This window comes from Hyperolius riggenbachi, chromosome 2, assembly GCF_040937935.1.
Source record: "Hyperolius riggenbachi isolate aHypRig1 chromosome 2, aHypRig1.pri, whole genome shotgun sequence".
NCBI lineage: Eukaryota > Metazoa > Chordata > Amphibia > Anura > Hyperoliidae > Hyperolius > Hyperolius riggenbachi.
The window spans coordinates 158,920,661-158,945,551 of NC_090647.1; the positions used below are offsets into that span (position 1 = coordinate 158,920,661).

Below are 24,891 nucleotides of genomic sequence, written 5' to 3' on the forward strand. Positions count from 1 at the left end.
CTGGAGTGACATTGGTCCTGGGGGCGCCATGTTGCTGGATTAAGCCACGCCCCCTGTATGAAGCCACGCCCCCTGACTAAGCCCCACCTCCACGGGTGTTCTATTACTTGTTTCTGCTGCATCTGCTTAGCGTAAGTTGCTGGCAGCTGCCACTGTGTCCCTCTGTGCCTTGTACATCCTTCCCCCCCCCCCCTTTGTGCCTCCTTCTGTCCCTTTTGTGCCTCCTTCAGTCCCTTGTGCCATGTTTGACCCCCTGTTTGTCCTTCTGTCTCTTTTTATGCCTCCTGTCTCCCTTTTTGCCTCCATGTGCCTCTTTCAGTCCCCCTGTGCCACCTGTGCCTCCTTCTGTCCCCCTGTGCCTCCTTCTGTCCCCCTGTGCCTCCTTCTGCCCCCCTGTGCCTCCTTATGTCCTCTTGTGCCTTTGTTTGTTCCCTTGTGCTATCTCTGACCCCCTGTTCCTCCTTCAGTCCCACTCTGCCTCCTTCTGTGCTCATGTGCCTCCGTCTGTCACCATGTGCCTCTTCAGTCCCCATGTGCCACCTCTGTCCCCTGTGTCTTCCTCTGTCCCCCTGTGCCTCCTTCTGTGCCCCTTTGTGCCTTCTTCTGTCTCCCTGTGGCTCTGTCTGTCCCCCTCTGCCTCCTGTCTCCCTGTGCCTTCTTACATCCCCCTCTGCCTTCTTCTGTCACCCTTTTGTAGCTCCTTCTGTCCCCCTTTGTGCATCCTTCTGTTCCCCTTTGTGCATGTTTCTGTTTCCCTTTGTGCCTCCTACTGTTTCCCTGTGCCTCCTTCTGCCCCTTGTGCTTTTTTCTGTCCCCATCGTGCCTCCTCCTTTCCCCTGCGTGCCTCCTTTAGTCCCCCTGTGTCTCCTTCTTTCCTCCTGTGCCTCAATCTGTCCCCCTTTGTGCCTCCTTCTGTCCCCGTGTGCCTCCTTCAGTCCCCCTGTGCCTCCTTCTGGTCCTCATGTCATTTGTTGTGCCGCCTTCTGGCCCTCATGCCTTCTTCTGTCCCCTTGTACTGCCCACTGCCCCTTTGTGTACCTCCTTCCGCCCTCCTGTGCCTCCTTCTGTCTTCCTTTGTGTCTTATTCTGTCCCCCATTGTGCCTCCTTTTGTTGCCCATTGTGCCTTCTTTTGTCCCCTTTGTGCCTCCTTCTGTACTCCTTTGTGACTTCTTCTGACCCTTCTTATGTTGCTCTGTGTGCCTTATTCAATCCCCCTGTGCCTCGTTCTGTCCCCCTTTTTGCCTCATGAAAGTGGAGCCCTGCCTATGTGTATTTTCTGTTGAAACGCTGCTGCAATAAGTGTCATTTCTGATGAAACGCTGCCGCATTATGATTATTTTTCTGGTGAAACATTGCCGTATTACGATTATATTCTGGTGAAACGCTGCTGCAATACGATTATTTTCTGGTGAAACACTTCCGCAGTACATGTATTTGCTGGTGAAACACTGCCGCATTATGATTATTTTCATGGGGGAGGGGGGGTTAGGGGAGGCGCCATAGGTTTTCTCGCCTGGAGTGACAAAATGGCTAGAGGCGCCCCTGGGTCCTCAAGTGGTTAAAGATAACATTTGTTACAGCTGATACAAATCCTGCAGAAAATCTGTAGTTTGTTTATTTCCTGCTTTCATGGAAGCAGACATATTGTCAACATCCTGTGCTTTCAAATAAGCTTATCTGCTGTGGCAGTCAGCTGACACAGCCGAGTGATCAAATTACAACTTGTGATTTGACACAGATGAGGGGGAATCAGACAGTCTAAACTCTCTAAATACCTACAGGGTGCATTTCTCTAGGTTTTCCTTCTATCCTGTGCAAGTTCAGTTCAGGTCCACTTTAAGGGAAACCTGAACAATACTCAGCCAGAAAATCCCAAACAGCCGCATCAGCCAAATGTCATGTAGCGTGTGCACCTAGCTTAACCACCTTAGCGGTATGGACGAGCTCAGCTCGTCCATTACCGCCAGAGGGTGCCGCTCAGGCCCTGCTGGGCCGATTTACATGAAATAAAGAGCAGCACACGCAGCCGGCACTTTGCCAGCCGCGTGTGCTGCCCGATCGCCGCCGCTCTGCGGCGATCCGCCGCGAGCAGCGGCGAAAGAGGGTCCCCCCAGCCGCCTGAGCCCTGCGCAGCCGGAACAAATAGTTCCGGCCAGCGCTAAGGGCTGGATCGGAGGCGGCAGACGTCAGGACGTCGGCTGACGTCCATGACGTCACTCCGCTCGTCGCTATGGCGACGATCTAAGCAAAACAAGGAAGGCCGCTCATCGCGGCCTTCCTTGTTTATTCTGGGCGCCGGAGGCGATCGGAAGAACGCCTCCGGAGCGCCATCTAGTGGGCTTTCATGCAGCCAACTTTCAGTTGGCTGCATGAAATATTTTTTTTTTTATTTAAAAAAAACCCTCATGCAGCTGCCCTGGCGATCTTAATAGAACGCCAGGGTGGTTAACCACTTCACCACTGAGGGGGTTTACCCCCTGACCACCAGAGCAATTTTCACCTTTCAGCGCTCCTTCCATTCATTCGTCTATAACTTTATCATTACTTATCACAATTAAACGATCTATATCTTGTTTTTTTCCACCACCAATTAGGCTTTCTTTAGGTGGGACATTATGCCAAGAATTATTTTATTCTAAATGTGTTTTAATGGGAAAATAGGAAAAAATGTGGGAAAAAATTAATTATTTTTCAGTTTTCGGCCATTATAGTTTTTAAATAATGCATGCTACTGTAATTAAAACCCATGAAATGTATTTGCCCTTTTGTCCCGGTTATAAAACCATTTAAATTATGTCCCTATCACAATGTTTGGCGCCAATATTTTATTTGGAAATAAAGGTGCATTTTTTTCAGTTTTGCGTCCATCCCTAATTACAAGCCCATAGTTTATAAAGTAACAGTGTTATACCCTCCTGACATAAATATTTAAAAAGTTCAGTCCCTAAGGTAACTATTTATGTATTTTTTTTTATTGTACATTTTTAAAAAAAAAATGTATTACAAAAAAAAAACATTGGGAGTGTGGGAGGTAATGAGTTAATTTTTTGTGTAAAAGTAATTTATTTGTATGTGAAAAATGTGTAGGGTGTAGTTTACTATTTGACCACAAGATGGCCACAGTAACTTTTTGCTTTAATGCGACCTCCAAGCGTCCTTCCGGAAGCTTGGAGAAAGTATAAGGAGGCTGTAAGTGTTTGATTTTTCTCACAATGATCGCGCTGCCCATCGGAGAGCAGCGGATCATTGCGGGGCTAAGATCAACGAACGGGAATGGATTTTCCCGTTCGTTGATCTCTGGGCGAGCGGGCGGCGGCGTGTTTACTAGCGGCGGGCGGCGTGTTTACGAGCGGGAGCGCGGACAGCGGCGGGAACGCGGAAAGTACGGATTTCTCCGTCCCTGGGGGTTAAAGGATGGAAAAAGGGACGGAGAAATCCGTACAGGCGGGGGTAAAGTGGTTAAGTTACTATTATTATTATTAGATTTATATAGCACCAACATATTACGCAGCACTGTACAATAAATAGTACAATAATAGTACAATATTGTCATGAGAGCTATAAATAAACCATGCATCTAATTTTACTATAGTAACTTATATCTGTGCTTTTTTCCCAGCATTTATCTAGCACTGGCTACTAGGAAGAACTTTACAAAGTACATAAGAATGACATCTGTCTCCAAAAGCACACATTGCCTGGCATACTTATTACAAACATGATTTGCTCAGTCACTGGCTCACCTACCTGTGTGTGTTTATGGATTGTGGGTGGAAACTGAAATACCTAGAGTTAACCCATGCAAGTATGGGGATTACACACTCCATGCATACAAAGTCCCTTATGGTGCCCATACATGGTAATTTTTTTTAATTTTTTTTTATTAGATCATTTCGTTCGATCATTCCGTTAGATCAAATATAAAGATTTTTCCAACATGTCCAACTGGATTTTTCTTGATCGAAAAAAAAAGATTATTTTCGATTCAAACTTTAGGTCAAATAAATGGCAAAAATCTAACTTTTTATTGTACCGTATATGGGCACCATTAGTGAGATCTGATCTGCAAGGCAAGATTGCTAAAGTAACCATTTAGCCCCCATTCTGCAATCCTTCTCTTCTGTTCTCATAAATTAACATAGAAGTGACCATTGTGCCTTTTGGACATATAGCTATAGATGATGATAATAAGCAGAAAACTGTTCTGCATTTTTTAACCTTGTATAGTATCTAAGCCATGATGATACCATCGGAAAGTAAAACTCTAAATGAGAAAAAAAACTTACCAATGCCATGGCATAGGAATGACTACTTTAAAGAATTTAAACTGGAAGGGTAATTTAAAGGTAATTGAATCTTTCAAGTGAAGCCAATTACATTGTTAAATTGGATACCTGCGTTCATCTGTAGTCTGATGCCAACTGTGTGGTGTTCCCCATGTACGCCATCCTTCTAATAGATTTCCTAATGGCAAGCCCTGCATAAACGCTGCCAGGAATAGGAGCTGCACAACACATTTATCTCAGCTTGACCCTACTGGATAAGGAAACCTCCCTCGCATTACTAATGATACGGCTTCAGTCTCTGCAACCTCCACTTAAGAGGTGCATACTATTAATGCTTCTGTGCTCTGAATGCTCAGCCCCTTACCGCCACAGATAAACTGCCTTCATTCAGACCAACACTAGGGGCCCATTCACACTTGCTGTTAGCAAAATGCTAGCGCTTTTGCTAGTGTTTCGCTTTGGCGATTTTTGGTGGTTAATGCCAAAAAAAACCACTGTTCACACTTGGCGATTTTTAGGTGATCACGTTTAGCGCTTCTATAGCACTGAAACGCGATTGCCGGGAAATCACCTGGAAATGGTGCAGGCGACGCGTTTGCTTATCTGGGCGATTTGCGGCGATGACACACAGTGTGTGGTGTGAGAAAGGAGAGCAGTGGGGCGCCACTGAACACACACAAGATTGTCAGCAGAGGAGATCTCAGGAAAGTTTTATTTAGTGTGTGTACGGGGCTTAGAGGTGAACTTCTAATGACTTTCAATGTATACATTTTTCAGTGCCACTCACTGAACAAAAAATAGAACTCAGTTGTACCTAAACTGACAAAAGTAATTGGCACTATTATTCAACAAAAATAAGACTTTGCTTTAGAGTTTTGATTCAACAGAATATATCAAATAATAACATAAATGAAAACAGCATATATGGAAATGTTTGGAGTCTTAACCTAATACTTCATTGCTAATCTATACAGACCTATGGTATAGGTGATTTCTGTAGCTTTCAATAAGGCTTCTACACCTTTCAGCTGTTACTTTGGCCTGCTCATAATAGCCAAACCTCATGTGCCCAATCACCCACCCCTGCCGCTATCTGTCCACTAATATCATCTTCTTTCCCCACTATACCCTTGCCACAATTTTCCATACTTTGGCCATTTCCAGCTCACGAATTGTCCACTGAGGGCTGCTATAGTAGCAATTAACATTGCAGCCTATGGCTGCACCCAAATTTGCTGATTCTGAACCTATAGCCTTTGCCCTTAAAGAGAACCCGAGGTGGGTTTGAAGAATATTATCTGCATACAGAGGCTGGATCTGCCTATACAGCCCAGCATCTGTTGCTATCCCAAACCCCCCTAAGGTCCCCCTGCACTCTGCAATCCCTCATAAATCACAGCCACGCTGCTGACAAACAGCTTGTCAGAGCTGGCTGTGTTTACCTCTATAGTGTCAGTCTGCTGCTCTCCCCGCCTCCTGCAGAACTCCAGTCCCCGCCTGCATCCCTTCCCTCCCTGCTGATTGGAGGGAAGGGATGGGGGCAGGGACCGGAGCTATGCAGGAGGTGGGGGAGCAGCTGAGACTGACACTACAGATGTAAACACAGCCTCACAGCACGGCTGTGATTTATGAGGGATTGCTGAGTGCAGGGGGACCTTAGTGGGGTTTGGGATAGCAACAGAGGCTGGGCTGTATAGGCAGATCCAGCCTCTGTATGCAGATAACATTCTTTAAACACACCTCGGGTTCTCTTTAACATGCATATCTAACGTTATTTTCATTTTTTTTTTTACACATTTTTATTTGCTCTCTCTGGCACGTTTGGTGAGGGACACACATTGATGGCAAACAACAAAAGTATGTGTAGTTTAACTACTTACTGCACCTGGTGCAGTATAATCATGTCCTGAAAAACGTAATTTGAAGTCCCAGGGACGCGAAAATTAGTCAATGGGTGCAGGGTTACCACCGGTAACAGTAATGAATGGAAATGCCTGCGTCATTGTATCTTCCGGTTGTTACTGTAACGATCGGTGTCAGCACACAGAGAGAATCTGATTATTGGTGATCTGCAGTATCAACAAGAATACAGATATATACCTGATTATTGATGATCTGCAGAATCACCAATAATCCAAGTATAACTAACCTCTGGACACCTATATAGTGTGAGTGTTTGGTGCAACAGTAATGACTTTGAGCGGGACCACCCGAGGAGCAGGTGGTCCTTGGCAGTATGGGAAATACCTCTGGGAAGTGCAAAAACCTTCTAGCAGCCCGAGACATCCAAAGGGGTGGAGCCCCAGGCTGAAAAGCAGGAAGGACCTGTGGCTGAGTGACACCTGGAAGGTGGGTGTCACGAGCAGGTCTGGAGACTAATCTCTCAATGGAGAGAGATAGCTCTCAAGGTCGGGCAAGCCAGGTCGGCAACACACGGGCAGATAAGGTACAGAGACAGATGGCTGATTCTGTAACCAAGGACAGGCAGGGTTGGCAACAGGTAATCAGATATGCGTAGGTACCGAATCAGAAAGCAGAGGGATAGTCAGAAATGCAATAGGTCATAACAGATATCAAACAATGCCTAGTCTTGGGTGTGAGGTCCGTGGTCTCAACACCCTGGAACTAGTCTGAAGTATAATATGATGGTACACAGTATCCCTAGTCTTGGGTGTGAGGTCCGTGGTCTCAACACCCTGGAACTAGTCTGAAGTATAACACAATGATAACACAGAATCCCTAGTCTTGGGTGTGAGGTCCGTGGTCTCAACACCCTGGAAGTTGGAACTAGTCTGAAGTATAACACAATGCTAACACAGAATCCCTAGTCTTGGGTGTGAGGTCCGTGGTCTCAACACCCTGGAACTAGTCTGAAGTATAACAAAATGATAACACAGAAGTAATCTGGCTCAGTGTGAATTCCCAGGTCCTCCCGGTTCTAACACACTGTGGGATCTGACTATGGTCTGAGTGCTTTCACGTAGGTGTTCGCAACGGCAGACAACCTGAGACTGACCAGCAGTAACTATATATAGAGCGGCGCTCTCCGGCGCCACCCATCACCGATCAACCAATAGTCACTTGCTCTGAGGTCAGCTGACCAACCTGGTCAGCTGATCCCTCCTCGATTGTCAAAAAGGTTCTGCCTCTCAGCGCGCGCGTGCGCATATTCCTCAACCTGTGTGAACTAACAGACCCAGCCACACCAGACGCACGCTGCTGCATGCAAACCGCCGCGCTGGACGCGGAATCAGCCGCCTTGCTGCCAGTACACGCGGCGGCTTTTCCGCGATCTATTACAGTTACACTGCCTCGCATTATTTCCGATTCCCGTCCTTAAAGGGAAGGTCCAAGCAAAATAGAAAAATGAGTTTAACTTACCTGGGGCTTCTACCAGCCCCATGCAGCCATCTTGTGCCCTCGTAGTCACTCACTGCTGCTCCAGTCCCCCGCTGGCAGCATGCCAACCTCGAGGTCGGCGGGCCGCATTGCGTACATTTTTACGCATTCCCGCTAGTACAGGAACATTAATACATACATTTTTACGCGTTGCTTTTACTGCCAATAATTAGGCTTTCGTTGGGTGGTACATTTTGCTAAGAATTATTTTTTCTAAATGCCTTTTTAAGGGGAATATTAAGAAAAAAATCAAAAAAAATCATTATTTCGCAGTTTTCAGCCATTATAGCTTTAAAATAATACATGCTACCATAATTAAAGCCCACATATTTTATTTGCCCATTTGTCCTGGTTATTACACAATTTAACCACTTGAGGACTACAAGCTACCCCCACCACAGTGACTACGCTATTTTTTTTTACAATTCGGTGCTCTGCAGCATTATAAGCTTGATGCAGAGCCAAACAACTTAGCACACAAATGGCAGACCACTCAAGCAGGGATGCGCATGTGATTCCCGCTAATCTCCGCCCACCACTCTTGACACCTTTGGGGTTGCCACCTTCCCGACGCCTATCAGCGTTAGGCGGTCAGGAAGAGGTTAAGTTATGTCCCTATCATAATCTATGGCGCCAATATTTTATTTGGAAATAAAGGTGCATTTGTACAGTTTTGCATCCATCACTATTTACAAGCTTATAATTTAAAAAAAATTATAGTAATATTCCCTCTTCACATGCATATTTAAAAAGTTCAGACCCGTAGGTAACTATTTATGTTTTGTTTGTTTTTTTATTGTAATTTTTTATTTTATAAAATAATGTATTTGGGTATTTTTTGGAGTGTGGGGGTAAACAGTTAATTTTAAATGTAATGTAAAAAAAAAATGTATGTAGATGTAGTTTTACTATTTGGCCACAAGATGGCCACAGTCAAAAAACATTTTTTAGTCCTGTAAGTGAGCTCTCTCGCTTACAGGAAGTGAAGGAAGGACGGGAAACTTTTTTTTTCTTTAGAAAGATCGGGGCTTCTAAAAGAAGCCCGTTGGTCTTTCTAAAGGGGACTTTGATCATTGATTCATTGATCACCGGGCTAATGAGCGGACATGCTCTCAGCACACTCCTGTGCCAGGAGTGTGCACGATTGGGCGCGCAGCAGTGAAGATGCAGCCTTTTGGACGTAATAGCAACATCCAACAGGCAAAAGTAGTTAAAAAAAATTACATACATAGTTACCTTAGGGACTGAACTTTTTTAATAATTATGTCAAGGGGGTATATTACTGTTATTTTTTAATTTGCGGGCTTATAAATAGTGATGGATGCAAAACTGAAAAAAATGCACCCTTATTTCCAAATAAAATATTAGCCCCATTCATTGTAATAGGGAAAAATTTTAAATGTTGCAATAACCGGGACAAATGGGCAAATAAAATGTGTGGATTTTATTCACAATAGAATGTTTTATTTTAACACTATGAGGGCCCTTTTCCACCAGCGCGTTTGCGCTGCCTGAATCGCAAAAACGCAAACCGCTAGCGATTTTACAATCGCTACGGTTTGCTTTTTAACATAGGAATCGCGGTAGGTAATTTCTACTACCGCGATTCGTTTTTTACTTGATCGCGATCGCGCCGCGGAGCGACTTTTGCCGCGATTTTGCTATGCAGTGCATAGCATAGCAAAATCGCGGCCGCGAACGTCGGGGAATCGGCGGTAATTGCGATTCAGCAATCGCTAGCCTTCAGCGTGAACGTTAGTGATTGCAAGTGGAAAAGGGCCCTAATGGCTGAAAACTGAGAAATAATAAATTTTTTACAATTTTTTTTCTTATTATTCCAATTAAAATGTGATTAGAATTAAATAATTCTCAGCATAATGTACCTCCCAAAGAAAGCCTAAGCGGTGGCGAAAAAAACCAAGATATAGATCATGTTGTCGTGATTAGTTGTGATGAAGTTATTGGCGAAAGAAAGGGAGGAGCGCTGTCAGGTGAAAATTGCTCTGGTCCTAAAGGGGTAAAACCCGTCAGTGGTCAAGTGGTTAAAAAAGGCTGAACGACTTAATGCATGATTGATGACAAGTGTGATAGTAATTAAAGAAAACAGCTGGTTTAAAAAGTCACTCTAATCTAAGTATTTATAATCTTTTCTAAAGGTGGCAGTAAATGTTTTCTGACCATTTTAGAATATCTTGGTAGAATAAGCTATACTTTCTTTTTTATTTGTTCAATAGCATATCATCAGACATACACAACAGGGCAATTGCTTTTCATTTACCCATGCTTCAGGAGGCAATAAGGAACATTTTAAATGAGTTGTACGGGTACTGCTTAGTAACAAACATAGTGAAAAGAGCATAGTGAAAATTGGTGAAAATGTTGAGACATTACAGAGAATTGCAATAATAGCTATGCACTTGCAATGGGAAGTTTTTCTAATAAATCCAGCTTGTTCTGAATTTACTACAAAAGCATCTTTCTATGGGTGTGTGCATGCGACTGAAACTGCTCAACAGCTCTTTCACCAGGCTTTCACCAAGTCTTTATGTGGTGTGATATGACCCAGGCAAAAGTATTACATTTACATACAATACATAATTATTTGCCTCTCAGTTGCTATGACTCTATGACATCTCTACTGGAGACATTTTTAGTAACTTTGTCCCTTGGAGCGCTAACAACACATGACCATGTAATTACTGTACATGTCATAGAAACAGTAAACTGTCCCTTTTTTATTTTTGTTTATATAGCACTTGCATATTACACCACAACTTACAGTGCATTGAACTATTGATCAAACTTTCAGTCCCTTAAAGGTGCTCATAATCTATTATACTAAGGTCAATATTTGTAGCTAAGTAACCATGTTTTTTGGGATCTGTTGAAAGCACACAGAGGAAGCTTATTCAAACATTGGAAGTACAAACTACCTGCAGGTAGCATCTTGCCTGGAGCCAAGGCATGAGCTCTAGTGCTGAGGGCAACAGCACCAGGCACTAAGCCATGAGGCTGCTATACGATATAGCTGGAAGTGACTTTTCTGCAAGGTTAGGTAGTGCTGAAGTTAATGATAATCTGTACAGAATTCATGGGATGTGGTCATGCTAAATCACTATGCACAGCGTCATGTTTTGTAATAAGAAAAATAATTCTCTTTGATAGTCTCAACAATGATAATGTGCTGTTCCAGTTTCCTTAAATTATGTTACGGATATGTTCTTTGTTGCCTGCATTCATTGAATTTCTTCTTCTAAAGGACGGTGCTGGATCCTTGTGGAGGCTCTTACTTTGATGAGAACGGAGCTCTGGAGAAGCAGTGGGCATGGTGGGATTTCAGCCGTCACGTACACGCTCCCCCCTTTCAGCCAATAACATTGAAGTTCAATTCCAACACTGAAGTGAAAATATTAACCCAGGATAAAATCTATTTGACTTTCACAATGGGGAAGAAGAAAATAGCATTCAATGTTGGATCTAAGCTCATTGTGAGTAAGAATGAATATTTGAAAGAGAATAATATGTAATGCACCATAGAAATTATATTTATTTAAAATAAGAATCATTTAAAAAAAGTGCACACATTTAAAGGTCACCTAAAGTGAACTTAGGCCAGAAACCCACTAGGAGTGATTTCTAATTGCTAGTGATTTGAAAAAGCTCTTGCTAATGCAATGCTATGAGGGACTTTTATAAAAATCACATCTCTCAAGTGGGATCACACCCATAGCATTACATTAGCAAGAGTTTTCAAATCGCAAATCGCTCAGAAAATCGCTCCTAGTGGGTTTCTGGCTTTAGAGCATATTTCCATTTTCCCAAAGTAATAAACAATCCTATCAAAGTATCATTATAAAGTTCCAGTATTTTAACAAACATTATTTTACAGATATACCCGTGACTACTTTGGTGTTTTCTCAGGTCAGCTCCTTAGCAATGTAGGTTTCACAATGCTGCCCTACCTTACTCCCAACTGGTAAAATCAGTTAACCCTTTGCACACTCCCATGCAAATATTCACTGTAGACCAGCCATCCAGGAACCACAGCTACTCGAAGAGTTAAATTTAAAGTATAGGTTTTAGTTTTCCAAAAAATTGCATTATTTTGCGTCGTCAACATATGCCACGTAGAGGATCCCTTGGAACTAACTCTGCCTCCATAACATGCATAATGTAATATGCAAGCATACAGCACAATAGCCTATCAAAATATTAGGAGTTCATATCTGTAGAGGGGCACTATTGTAAACTAAGAGGTGTTTAGTTTGTTTAACCCCTTGCCGACCACTCCACGCCAATTTGCGTGAATGTGGCGGCAACCCCAGGACCACTCCACTCCGATTGGCGTGAATGGCTGCGGGCGGGGATTGCAGGAGATTGCGCATGCTAATGCTTTCTGTCTCCCAGTCGCCGCTCGGAGACTATTAGCCATTTATTAACATTGTAAAGCACTGTGATCTACAGCAGCGTTGTACTGGGGACAGCCGTGTCTCAAAAGTGATACGCTGTCATAGGCTGAAGCCTATGACAGCCGATCACGCTGATTGGATGGTGGGGGGGGAGGGGGGGGGGGATATAAAATAAATGAAAAAAATTGTTACATTTATTTAAAAAAGAATCTAATAAATATTTATAAAAAAAACAAACATCTGGGGAGCGATCAGGTCCCACCAACAGAGAGCTCTGTTGGTGGGGAGAAAAGGGGGGGGGGGTACACTTGTGTGCTGAGTTGTGCAGCCCTGCAGAGAGTCCTTAAAGCTGCAGTGGCCCATTTATCAAAAAACGTCCTGGTCACTGGGGGGTGTAACCTCCTTGGCGGTAATCCCGAGCTAGGGTCAGGGTGGAAAACCGCAGCTAAGAGCTGTAATCCTGACCTCTGCTTGGGGTAGCCACCGGAGGGTGTGTGCAGAGTATAGCATGCAGCGGGCGGTTTTACATACCTCCTGGGGGATCCCGACATTGGCCGCCGTTCTTCTTCCTCTCCTCCGGGGCTCTGCTTCCTGCTGGTGAGATTGCCGGCTATCGTCATGCCGACAATTTTCACTTTAGAGTTGCAGCGCCACCGGAGGATGTAGGCATAACTGCAGCGCTGGTGCCAGGGAGGTGAGTGATTGCTGGGCTGCTGCAGATCTCCCTGGCAGCATGATTTTTTTCCGGGTTTTACGGTCTGAAAGGATGCAAAAAATTTGCATCGCTTTTAGACCCTAAAATCCGGAAAGAATCACACCGCAGTCCTCAAGTGGTTAAGCAATGTAATTATATGTAAGATGTCCAAGTGTTCAAAAAATGGCAAGCCAAAGTAAAACAAAGTTGCATTAGCCATAGCTGCAGCAGGCAAGACGGCAGAGAAGCTTTATTATGACAGTAAAAATGGCAGAGAAGAGATAATCTGCATATTCACTAGTGGTGCATTGTGGGTAACCACAAATGTTCACTTTTAGCTGAATTATTGCAAGTTTCCTTCTGTTTTAAGAAGGCAAATTACACCAAGAGAAGGTACTGACAGAGCTGCAGGGCAGCTCACTCACCTGCAGGGGGACAACTAGAGCAGCTGCAAATCCAGGCAGGATTTTTTTCTCATAGCCCTGTCATGGGCAGTAGAGTCCACAGGAGGTGTGTTCGGTAGAGCCCGAGAAACTGCGGGGGACCTCAGAGATGCTACGCTGTGGTAAGAACAGTGTAGCTAGCAAAAGCCACATCGCCAACTGTGCAAGGTAGGAATGTACCAAGGTTCCTACCTTATCCTCACAGAAAGAAAAAAATCCTACCCAGAACAGAAGCTCCTCTAGTTGTACTTCCACAGTTGAGCAGGTTGCCCTGCAGCTCTGTCCGTAACTTCTCTGCAGACATCTTGCCAGCTGCAGCTGTGGGTAATGTAACATTTACTTTTCACTTGCCACTTTGTTTTTTTTAATTCTAGTACCTTTTACACGTGATTCATTTAATAAATTACAAACCTCTTCATACGCAATAGTGCCCCTTTAACACTCTTGGGACAGATAGTGCTTCAAACTAACCCCGGTAGGATGCCACAATATGAGAGAGAGAGAGAGAGAGAGAGAGAGAGAGAGAGAGAGAGAGAGAGAGAGAGAGAGAGAGAGAGAGAGAGAGAGAGAGAGAGCGAGAGAGAGAAGAGAGAGAGTCTCCAGCTACATTGGGACCTACTGGGACCCAACAGATTCCTGTTTTATGAAACCAGTAGTGCAGGCATGGTGGTAAAATTGGCATATAGACTGCAACACGACTAAGTTCAAATCCTGGAATCCGCAAGCAAAGTTTTGATAGTGCATCCAAGCTAAAGAACACCAGTGCAATGCCATCTCTTTTACCTCTGCCAAGCATGTGGCACTGTACACTCACACAACATACAGGACAAAGGAGACATATAAACCCCATGCTATACACATTTGTGTGTGTTCACTGATTCCCCCAAATCTCCACACTTTGTTCATCTTGTACCACTCACCATGAGCTCCCTCACTCCATTTAAGTGCACGTTTCTGGTGACCACAGAGAGGAAGAACAAACAGATATAAGGTTAGGGACATATTACTATGCCCCTGTAGGTAGCCTTTTGTTTTTAAATTGACAACTTTAAAATGTCATATCTGACCTTGTTTGACTCCTTTAAAACTCGTTTTATTTGAAGAATAAAGAAGTACATGAATAAAATATGGAGTTGTTATGAACACATTAAATAACAGTCTAAAACAACTTCATAATGTAAGAGAAAATAAAATAAGTGAAGTTTCATGTAAGACCTCGAAAAGGTGTTACAAAAAACCATCAAGAAATCACAAACAAATTTCAATTTGTTGATAGCGCAGAATTGTCACACAAAGGGAGAAGGAAAGCTGGAGTCTTCTGGCATATGCATAGGTGGTCTGACTTTAAAAAAAAAAAAAGAAAAATAAGAAGCAACATCTAAACTTTTGGTGAGGACAAAAGTAACAAAAAGACAATGGATTCAGGAGGTTAGTAACGAGACTGCAACTATTGAATTGGAATTGGAGTGGTCAGTGAGACGCAAATAATTCAGAATTGATGCAAGATTTTGTATGCAAATTTCTGCAAATGGATCAATCCAATCCTGTCAAGGTGCAATCCGACATCTTCCGTAGCGCAGTACAAACCAAATATTGGGAAGCATAACGACAGTAGAGACGTTAAAAACACTGTTCAATCATGACATCCAGCAACACATACATCATTGATGTGTGGTTGAGATACCACTAACGTTGGTACACAATCATATGATAGATTAAAGCAAAATACGAAACAATAGGAGGAGGTCCCTGACCTTGCAAGCTTACAATCTAGAGGCTAGATGGGAGGAAACACTAGGGAAGGAAAATACACAGGAGTTGGTGGTTAAGGCAGTGAGAACTGCAACCGCAGAGCAAATTATAGGCTTGTCTGAAAAGATATGTTTTGAGAATACTTTTGAAGGCTTGCAGACTGGGAGCATGATGGACAGGCTGTGGGAGAGAGTTCCAAGGTAGAGGGGAGACTCGTGAAAAGCCCTGGATGCAGGAGTGAGAGGCGGTGACCAAGCTGGAGGACAAGAGGGTCTCCAGGGAGGAGTGAAGGTTCCGGTGGGATGGTATCTGGAGATTAATAAGTAAATGTATGGAGGTGACAACTTGTGTAGAGCTTTGTATGGTAGGGTGAGAAGTTTAAACTGGATGCTTGGGTGATTGGTAACCAATGGAAATACTGGCAGAGAGAAACAGGAGCAGGAAGAGAGGTGGATGAGACTAGATGACATGTGGACATTGTGGTGGATTTGGTTTACCAGCTAATTTTTTTTTAACACGCTAGAAGATATTAGCTGTGTGATTCTAGTCATTATTCCTCAAAACATTGCTCATGTGACTACATGAAATACACTGCAGGTGGTAGGGTAGTTGCTGTTGTAAATGCATCTGTTAAGGAAAAAGGGTGCTTTTGCTGATTTTATGCTACTTTATGGGATGCGAAGAGCAAGATACAGAAACAGAGACTATTCCTCCACTAGAGAGAACACTTGATCGACCATGTTGGCCCAAGATCTCCCAGCTTGCTCGATCAATACATTTGAATTGTCAATTGGACATGCTTGTTGCAGCACAGATTTTCATCCAATTTGATAATTATCGAATTAGATGGTCATTCAGCCACAAAATTGACAGATGTATGGCCACCTTAATTGGAGTGACTCAAAATGAGTTAGCGTCTCAGTAGGTAAGGAACTATGGGCATGATTTACTAGACAAAGTTACAATTGCAGTGCACAGGCACGTATCTGCTAATTGCACTTACCTCAGCTTGCAGAGTATGCTGAGACCAGGAGCTCCTTTTCTACTATCTGTTTCAAGACAGAGTGATTTTAACTTACTTACTAAAGCAGAGACAGTATATCTATGCCCCGCTGGTGGCTATTAATGGTTCCAGGGGCATAGATATACATACCTCACTGCGCACGCTCCCATCACCACTCGTTAGTACAAGGATGTGTGAGAAAACGCGGAAAAGCCGCTGCGAGTATTCAGAGTAAGGCGGCTGATTCCGTGTTCAACATGGCAGCTTGCGCGCATGGGCCTGCATCCACTAGCCTGACGGAGCGCAGAGAAACCGCCGCATGCCCAGTGAACAAGGCGGCGGATTCCGCGTCCGACGCGGCGGTTTGCATGCATGGGCTTACCACCAGCAGTATGGCTGAACGCGGGGAAACCACCGCATGCTCTGACAGCGGTGCGGCTGGCCCCGCGTTCAAACCAACAGATGCATTACAACACATGTCTGGTGTGGCTGGGACTGATAGTCCACACAGGTTCAGAAGGACGCGCGCGCGCTGAGAGGCAGAGCCTTTATGGCAGTCAGAAGGGTGTCAGCTGATCTAGCTGATCAGCTGACAATTCTATCAGGTTTCATTGGTCCAGCACTTATGGGAGGCTCTGGAGAGCGCTGGTGTATATATACTGGGTGCAGGTCATTTCTCTGGTGTCTGGCGTTGCGATCACTACGTGGTAGCACTCAGACCTTGTCAGTATCTGTGATATTATCTGTGTTAATATCTAGACCAGTTCCTGGGTGTTGATGATCAAGGACCTCACACCTCAGTCTAGGGAAAACTGTATATTATCTGTGTTATTATTTAGACCAGTTTCCATGGTGTTGATGATCAAGGAGCTCACACCCCAGACAAGGCATTGTTGATTATTTGTTATGACCTTCTGCTTTCCTGACTACTCCTCTGATCTCTGATTAGGTACTTCGCTATATCAGATACTCTGTTGCCGAACTCTGCTTGTCTTAGGATTCCGCATCTGTCTCCTGTCTCTGTCCCTGATCTGTCTGTTTGTTGCCGACCCGGCTTGCCCGACCTTGAGAGCTATCTCCTCAGTCAAGAAAAACAAAAGTTTGCTTTCCTAAAACAGAAAGAATTTGCGATAATTCAGGTTGGAGTGAGCTCGAGATGTCTCCCAGGCACCACTGCTGAATATATGCAAATTAACCATTCCCTTACACACCCCGATGAGTTCTGGGTCACCATGAGCTTGCTGGTTAGTCTGTGCCTCTCGGATTTACAAGCCCTACTCCATAGAGCCAAATTAATCCATGCCATGCACTGATGAGGATCAAACAATCCGAAACAGTCTGTATGCATGTTGGATTATTATGGCTCTGTACATATTAACAAGCTGACACATCATTGCATTCCAGCGGTTCTGGAGGTGTGTTTAGCTTCTAAGGGTACAATGGTTAATTTGCATATATTCAGCAGTGGTGCCTGGGAGACATCTCGAGCTCACTCCAACCTGAATTATCGCAAATTCTTTCTGTTTTAGGAAAGCAAACTTTTGTTTTTCTTAACATCTTAGTAAGGGGGCTTTTAGGACCATTGTAGTCCCTTACACACCCCAATGAGTTCTGGGTCACCATAAGCTTGCTGGTTAGTCTGTGCCTCTCGGATTTACAAGCCCTACTCCATAGAGCCAAATTAATCCATGCCATGCACTGATGAGGATCAAACAATCCGAAACAGTCTGTATGCATGTTGGATTATTATGGCTCTGTACATATTAACAAGCTGACACATCATTGCATTCCAGCGGTTCTGGAGGTGTGTTTAGCTTCTAAGGGTACAATGGTTAATTTGCATATATTCAGCAGTGGTGCCTGGGAGACATCTCGAGCTCACTCCAACCTGAATTATCGCAAATTCTTTCTGTTTTAGGAAAGCAAACTTTTGTTTTTCTTAACATCTTAGTAAGGGGGCTTTTAGGACCATTGTAGTCCCTTACACACCCCAATGAGTTCTGGGTCACCATGAGCTTGCTGGTTAGTCTGTGCCTCTCAGTCAAGAGATAGCTCACAGACCTGGGTGTGACACCCTTCCTTGGTGTCACTCACACTCTGTCCTTCCTACTCCTAGCCTGACCCCTCCCTCGGGAGAGTCTCAGGCTTGCGGAAGGAACGTGTTACTGTGCAGTACTCCTTACTGCTGGGCACCTGCTCCTCAGGTGTAGTCCTCAAAGTATTCTGTTGCACCAAACACTCTTATTACCCAGGTGTCCAGAGGTTAGAGATATATCTGATTATCGATGATACTGCAGATCATCAATAATCGGGTATATATCTGTATTCTCGGTGATACTGCAGATCACCGGTAATCAGACCCTCTCTGTGTTACACCGATCGTTACAGGATGCGACTTTTTTAATATGCATGTCATGAGGGTATATTTCTGTTATTTTTGCAAACAAGGGCTTGTAATTAGTGACAGATGCAAAACTTAAAAAATACACCTTTATTTCCAAATAAAATATTGTCGCCATACTAGGGACATATTTTAAACTTTGTAATAAACAAAGAAACAAACACAGAACACTCATATCGCGCTTTTCTCCTGGCGGACTGAAAGCGCCAGAGCTGCAGCCACTAGGACGCGCTCTATAGGCAGTAGCAGTGTTAGGGAGACTTGCCTAAGGTCTCCTACTGAATAGGTGCTGGCTTACTGAACAGGCGAAGCCGAGATTTAAACCCTGGTCTCCTGTGTCAGAGGCAGAGCCCTTAACCATTACACCATCCAGCCACTAATAACCAGGACAAATGGGAAAATAAAATGTGTGGGTTTTATCCACAGTGGCATGAATGAATGGGAGGAGTGCTGAAAGGTGAAAATTGCTCTGGTCCATGAGGGAAAAAAACCCTTAGTGGTGAAGTGATTAAGACCACTTCCAGAATTTCTGCCAAAAGTTCATGCTTTACTCAGGTATGGACTAGGTTATTTTACTCCTGTGTACTGTAGAAAAATATCAAATGACAGGAACTGCATTCAACCAGAGGTATGATTTCATCCTGTGTGGTTCATGCCAAGGTTTTATTGGAAGTAATTGGCAAAGCAGCAGGTTGGCCTACTGATGTGATTATTATCAGATGTAGCAGCCATTCGAGTCCCTCTTCTGTTTTGGCTGCTCTCACTGTTAATAAGTGTTAAAAGTGTGTGTTTGGGCACAGAATGTGATTTTCCCTTTATTTACGTTGTTGATTGCTAGACAATATCCAGTTGTGCTGGCATGATGAAGCATCCAGAAGACTTCAGATTGTTTTACTGTGATTCTCCTTTCCTGGTGCCTCAAGTAGCCACCCTTGGATGCAAGTGCTTCAGCCAAACTGCTAGTTAAAAACACGCGGTTATAAAAGGGGTAAAATATTTATAAGCGAGCTTGTCCTGACATTGAAGGGAGGAGAGGTATATGGAGGCTGCCATATTGATTTGCTTTGACAATGCCAGTTGCTTGGCAGTCCAGCTGATCTCTTGAGGGGCGCATGCTTGGTCTATGTCAGCAATTGATTGATTCGAGCAAATCAATCGGCTAGAAAATCGATGTACGATCGATCGATTTGCGGCCGATTTTGATCGATTTGATCTATCTGACAGGATGAAAAATCTAGGTCGATCTACTGCTGGCAGCAGATCGACGGCCCATAGAGTTGTATTGGATCTATTGGTGCAATAATGCATTTAGATCAATTTTCCAATTGATTTCATTCTGAAATCTATTGGAAATCTGTTCCTAGTGTGTGGCACACATCAGATAGATTCCTGTCAGATTGGACCTGACAGGCATCTTACAGAAATCTATCTGATGGTAGAATCTACTGCAAATCTATCAGGCCATCTTTAGGCTACAGTGGTAACTAAATCACTCACCTGACACAAGCATGTGGCTAATCGTGTCAGACTTCAGTCAGAAACATTTGACCTGCATGCTTGTTCATGGTCTATGGCTAAAAGTATTAGAGGCAGAGGATAGGCAGGACAGCCAGGAAATTTAAATAAATATGGCAGCCTTCATATTCATCTCACTTCACTTTAACAGTGCATGTACTGTATGTAGACAAGCCTCTTATTTGCTGGCAATGGTGGTCTTTCAGAAGATAGGGCAACATTGTTATCATAAGTATCTTCCAGAATGCTAGGCAGGCTTGTCTGAATGCATGGTGGAGGAGAAGGACTGTTTGCTTCCCTGCTGCTGATCAAACATTTTGGCAGGAATGCCAGGATCAGCAGGACAGCCAGGCAACTTTAAAAGGAAATACATATGGTAGCCTCCGTATCCCTCCCAGTTCAGGTGTTCTTTAACCTGCTGGGCGGTCTGGACGAGCTTAGCTCGTCCAGTACCGCCGGAGCCTGCCGCTCAGGCCCTGCTGGGCCGATTTGGCTCAAATAAAAAGCAGCACACGCAGCCGGCACTTTGCCAGCCGCGTGTGCTGCCTGATCGCCGCCGCTCTGCGGCGATCCACCGCGAGCAGCGGCGAAAGAGGGTCCCCCAGCCGCCTGAGCCCAGCGTAGCCGGAACAAAAAGTTCCGGCCAGCGCTAAGGGCTGGATCGGAGGCGGCTGACGTCAGGACGTCGGCTGACGTCGATGACGTCACTCCGCTCGTCGCTATGGCGACGATGTAAGCAAAACAAGGAAGGCTGCTCATTGCGGCCTTCCTTGTTTATTCTGGGCGCCGGAGGCGATCGGAAGAACGCCTCCGGAGCGCCCTCTAGTGGGCTTTCATGCAGCCAACTTTCAGTTGGCTGCATGAAATAGTTTTTTTTTTTTTTATTAAAAAAAAACCCTCCCGCAGCCTGCCTGGCGATCCTAATAGAACGCCAGGCAGGTTAACCACTTTACCCCCCGCGGCACGGATATTTCCGTCCCTTTTTCCATCCTTATAAAACCAAGGGACGGAGAAATCCATACCTTCCACGCTACCGCCACCACCCGCTCGCCCGGAGATCAATGAACAGGAAAATCCATTCCCGTTCGTTGATCTAAGCCCCCGCAATAATCTGCTGCTTCTATGAAAAACAGCGTGATCATTGTGATTTTTCCAGCCTCATAGTGCTTCCTGTAAATGTCCTTCTGGACGCTTACAGGTCACATGAACAATACATCACTGTGGCCATCTTCTGGCCAAATAGTAAAACTACACCCTAAAGCATTTTACATATACAAATACATTAGTTTTACACATTAAATTAACTCATTACCTCCCACACTCCCCAATTATTATTTTTTTTTTTGTAATTTAAAAAAAAAAATACAATAAAAAAACAAAACAAATAGTTACCTTAGGGACTGAACTTTTTAAATATTTATGTCAAGAGGGTATAACACTGTTACTTTATAAACTATGAGCTTGTAATTAGGGATGGATGCAAAACTGAAAAAAATGCACCTTTATTTCCAAATAAAATATTGGCGCCAAACATTGTGATAGGGACATAATTTAAACGGTTTTATAACCGGGACAAATGGGCAAATACATTTCATGGGTTTTAATTACAGTAGCATGCATTATTTAAAAACTATAATGGCCAAAACATGAAAAATAATGATTTTTTCTCACATTTTTTCCTATTTTCCCATTAAAACACATTTAGAATAAAATAATTCTTGGCATAATGTCCCACCTAAAGAAAGCTTAATTGGTGGCGAAAAAAACAAGATATAGTTCATTTCATTGTGATAAGTAATAATAAAGACAAATGAATGGAAGGAGTGCTGAAAGGTGAAAATTGCTCTGGTGTTTCTGGGGTAAAACCCCTCAGTGGTGAAGTGGTTAAATGAGCTGGCATGGAGGCACTAGGAAAGAAAATTATGATAAGTATCTAAAAACAATTTTTGGTTTTCTTAAACTTATGTATCCAGGAAATCTGCAGAATAGTATACATCACTTCAGATGCTATGATTATATTCTCTTGTGTTGCAGTTAAAAGAGCCAGAGAGTCTTTCTCAGATAATGCCATGGACTAGTGATACAGAGTGCTACCTCTGCTCAAAGCATCATCAAATCTTCAAGGTTCTGAACAACATAAGAGACTTGTTAAGGATCTCTCAGTATACTCACAGTACCACCAAAACAGCACAAGACTATTTAGAGCAAATACAGAAATCCCTGGACTATATAACAAGACTTGCTAGCAAACAGTCAGATTCTGCTGAGGTGAAGAGAAATAAATGTGTACCGCAAAGTGTGACCAGTGTCAAGAAAAAGCTGCAGGCTCATGGGACATTGCTTCAGAAACGTGACCACAGTGTCACCGGCAAGAAGAATGGGACAGGAAGAGGCAGTGACAAGTAGAAAATAAAGAGACAATCTGCTTAGTGTACAGCGGGCTTCATTGCATTTGATTTTTTTTTCTAATGCACATTAATTATTTTGCTAAAACTAACCAGTATATTGTAATACATAAGGTCCCTTTTACACTTAATCAGTTGGTGTGCGTTGGTACGTGGTTTTTCCATAGCATTGCATTGTGACAAATATTTCAGTTAAAATGTGTTAAGTGTGAAAGGTGCCATAGGAAAACATGGGCATTACTTTGAAATTCAGTTTTCTCTACGTTTTAACTGAGAGCAACTGATTAAGTGTTAAAAAGCGCCCTCAGTAGATTTTTTGTTTTCATTTTAGACAACCTGTTGATAAATGTATTGAATCAGCAGAGACACAAAGAAGGCCCCCTTCACACTGGGGCGTTGCGTCGCCCTCCCTCGCCAGTGGCCATAAATCTCAATGAGACTGGCCACAGTACCCACGGTGTGACAGAAGTTCTTCAGACGACGCAGATTCTCCAGTGTATTGCTGAGCGGTACAGCTCAGCATGTGATTGCATTGGAGTCAATTGCTTGTTGCGGTGGCATTGCAGCGCATATCCTCAGAAACCCACCGGCGTACTTCTTGTCCAGCAGGGCGAACACGCCGAATCTAGAGCAGGAGACTTGGGCGCAGCTGGCGCCACCATAGGCCATAATAGGAATTACAGCTATAGCAGCGCACAGGGAGTAACTTTGGCGCCGTCAGAAAACGGAGCTGAAGTTACTTTTAAAACACTATAATTCGGCCTCCAGCAATTGCTGGAAGCCGTATTATTTCATTCCCCACTATCCATGGCCACCTGGATTGAGAATAGTATTTAACACGGCCGGGACTTGTGCAGGAGCAGGATAAGCCATTCCAGCTGTATCCTGTGCCCAAGTCTCCCGAGCCGATTCCTCTCGTACGCCAGCAGGGAGCACGTCACTGAGTGGGGGCAGAGCTATGCAAATAACCGTCAGCTTAGTCTGATGCGGGGTGTATGAAATAGGAAATGGTGCAGTGCGATTTTGCAGCGGCGGCAGGCTCATGTTGCAGGAAATCGCACTGCACTATGTGTGCAATTTGACAAACTCTTTCCCTCTGAGTACCCAAGTTGTTATTCTGGTTTAAATGTTGAAAGCTGGGGAGGGGCAGCAGAAACACAGAATTCTTCTGATTTAACTGCATCCATGGCATTTATATATTGTTAAGCATGGGAATAATTGAATATAGTGAGTTTTTTTTTATTTCAGTACAGGACAGCAGATGGCTGTGCTTGGTAGTTGCTAATAACAGTGTGTTTTAATGAGTTTGTCTGAACTACTGGTATTTAATGTACTGTCAAGTAGATTCAGCATTCACACATCTGGATGGTAAGCAGTGAATATTATTATATTACAAAGACAAAAAGGTAAACACATGTATTTGAGAATACATTTTTCTGGCAAGCTCTTCGGTCCTTTCCTGTGCTATGGTAAAGAGCTAATCACCTCCCAAATGAGTGCTGTATTTTTTCACTCAGTCCAGTTCAGGAAATTATTAGAACACATGCAGATGAGATCACACTAACATAAGTAAACCCTCAGATATGAGGCTGGAGGGCTGTTTTTCTGACTTGTTCCATCCAGAGGAGGCCGGCCACGTCTTGTTCCCATCGCCAGGAGTGTCCTGCACAGGCACAGTGCGCCCCCGCAGGATGCTCCCAGCGACGGGAGCATAAACAAGGTCGCATGCAGCCTCGGCCGCGCAGTGGCCATCAACTTGCAAGTCAGTGGTAACGAAACTGAGCCGCGGCGAGGGATCGGAGGATCATTCATAGACGGTACAGGCACAGGGAGGCTTGCAGGGGGCTGGCAGAAGGCACACACTCCACAGAACAAATTACTCTGTGGAGCGTGCTTCAGCAAGTATACATGTAAAGCATGTTTACCTATGCTATCTGTCGTTGCTCTGGCTTGCTTCCTTTAAAGTTCCCAGCAGCTTTCCGATCTGGCCACAAGAGCTCCAGGCTTACTGCAGTCACATGACAGTGAGCCTGGAGCTCTAGTGAACTCAGAAAGCTGCCTGGAACATTAGAGGAAACAAGACAAGCGAGCACAGGTAGCAATACATACTGCAGCACACACCAATGCTTGCTCTGCAAGGGGAGTGAAGGGGGTTATGACAGCACATCGGGTGCTCAACCAATTGACCAGTCATAGATTTTGCCCCATTTATAGGCTAAAAGTGTGTGTGTGTGTGTGTGTGTGTGTGTGTGTGTGTGTGTGTGTGTGTGTGTGTGTGTGTGTGTGTGTGTGTGTGTGTGTGTGTGTGTGTGTGTGTGTGTGTGTGTGTGTGTGTGTGTGTGTGTGTGTGTGTGTGTGTGTGTGTGTGTGTGTGTGTGTGTGTGTGTGTGTGTGTGTGTGTGTGTGTGTGTGTGTGTGTGTGTGTGTGTGTTAGTTAAGGTATCCTCCATTATATTTGCCCTCTGATGTCTTGATAAAGATGACCTGCCACACAATCTTACAAAGAAGCATACACAGATGCCCCTTAATAAAAATAATAAATTAATAGAAAAAAAGTTAAACGTAGTTTAATTAATAAGAGAG

General features: G+C 44.0%; 1 protein-coding gene across 5 annotated transcripts in view; it reads left to right on the forward strand.

Annotated features, from left to right (window-relative positions):
• ERICH6B (glutamate rich 6B) overlaps window positions 1-23,801 on the forward strand; it is a 241,941-nt gene extending 218,140 nt beyond the window's left edge. For 3 of the 5 annotated variants that reach the window (XM_068267754.1, XM_068267755.1, XM_068267756.1), the window contains exons 14-15: window positions 10,946-11,174; window positions 21,938-23,801. In XM_068267754.1, the coding sequence (XP_068123855.1) occupies window positions 10,946-11,174; window positions 21,938-22,309 (601 nt within the window). In that variant the 3' untranslated portion in view covers window positions 22,310-23,801. The remainder of the gene's footprint in view (window positions 1-10,945; window positions 11,175-21,937) is intronic. The other 2 variants (XM_068267757.1, XM_068267758.1) reach the window with 2 other exon arrangements.
• The last annotated feature ends 1,090 nt before the right edge of the window (window positions 23,802-24,891 follow it).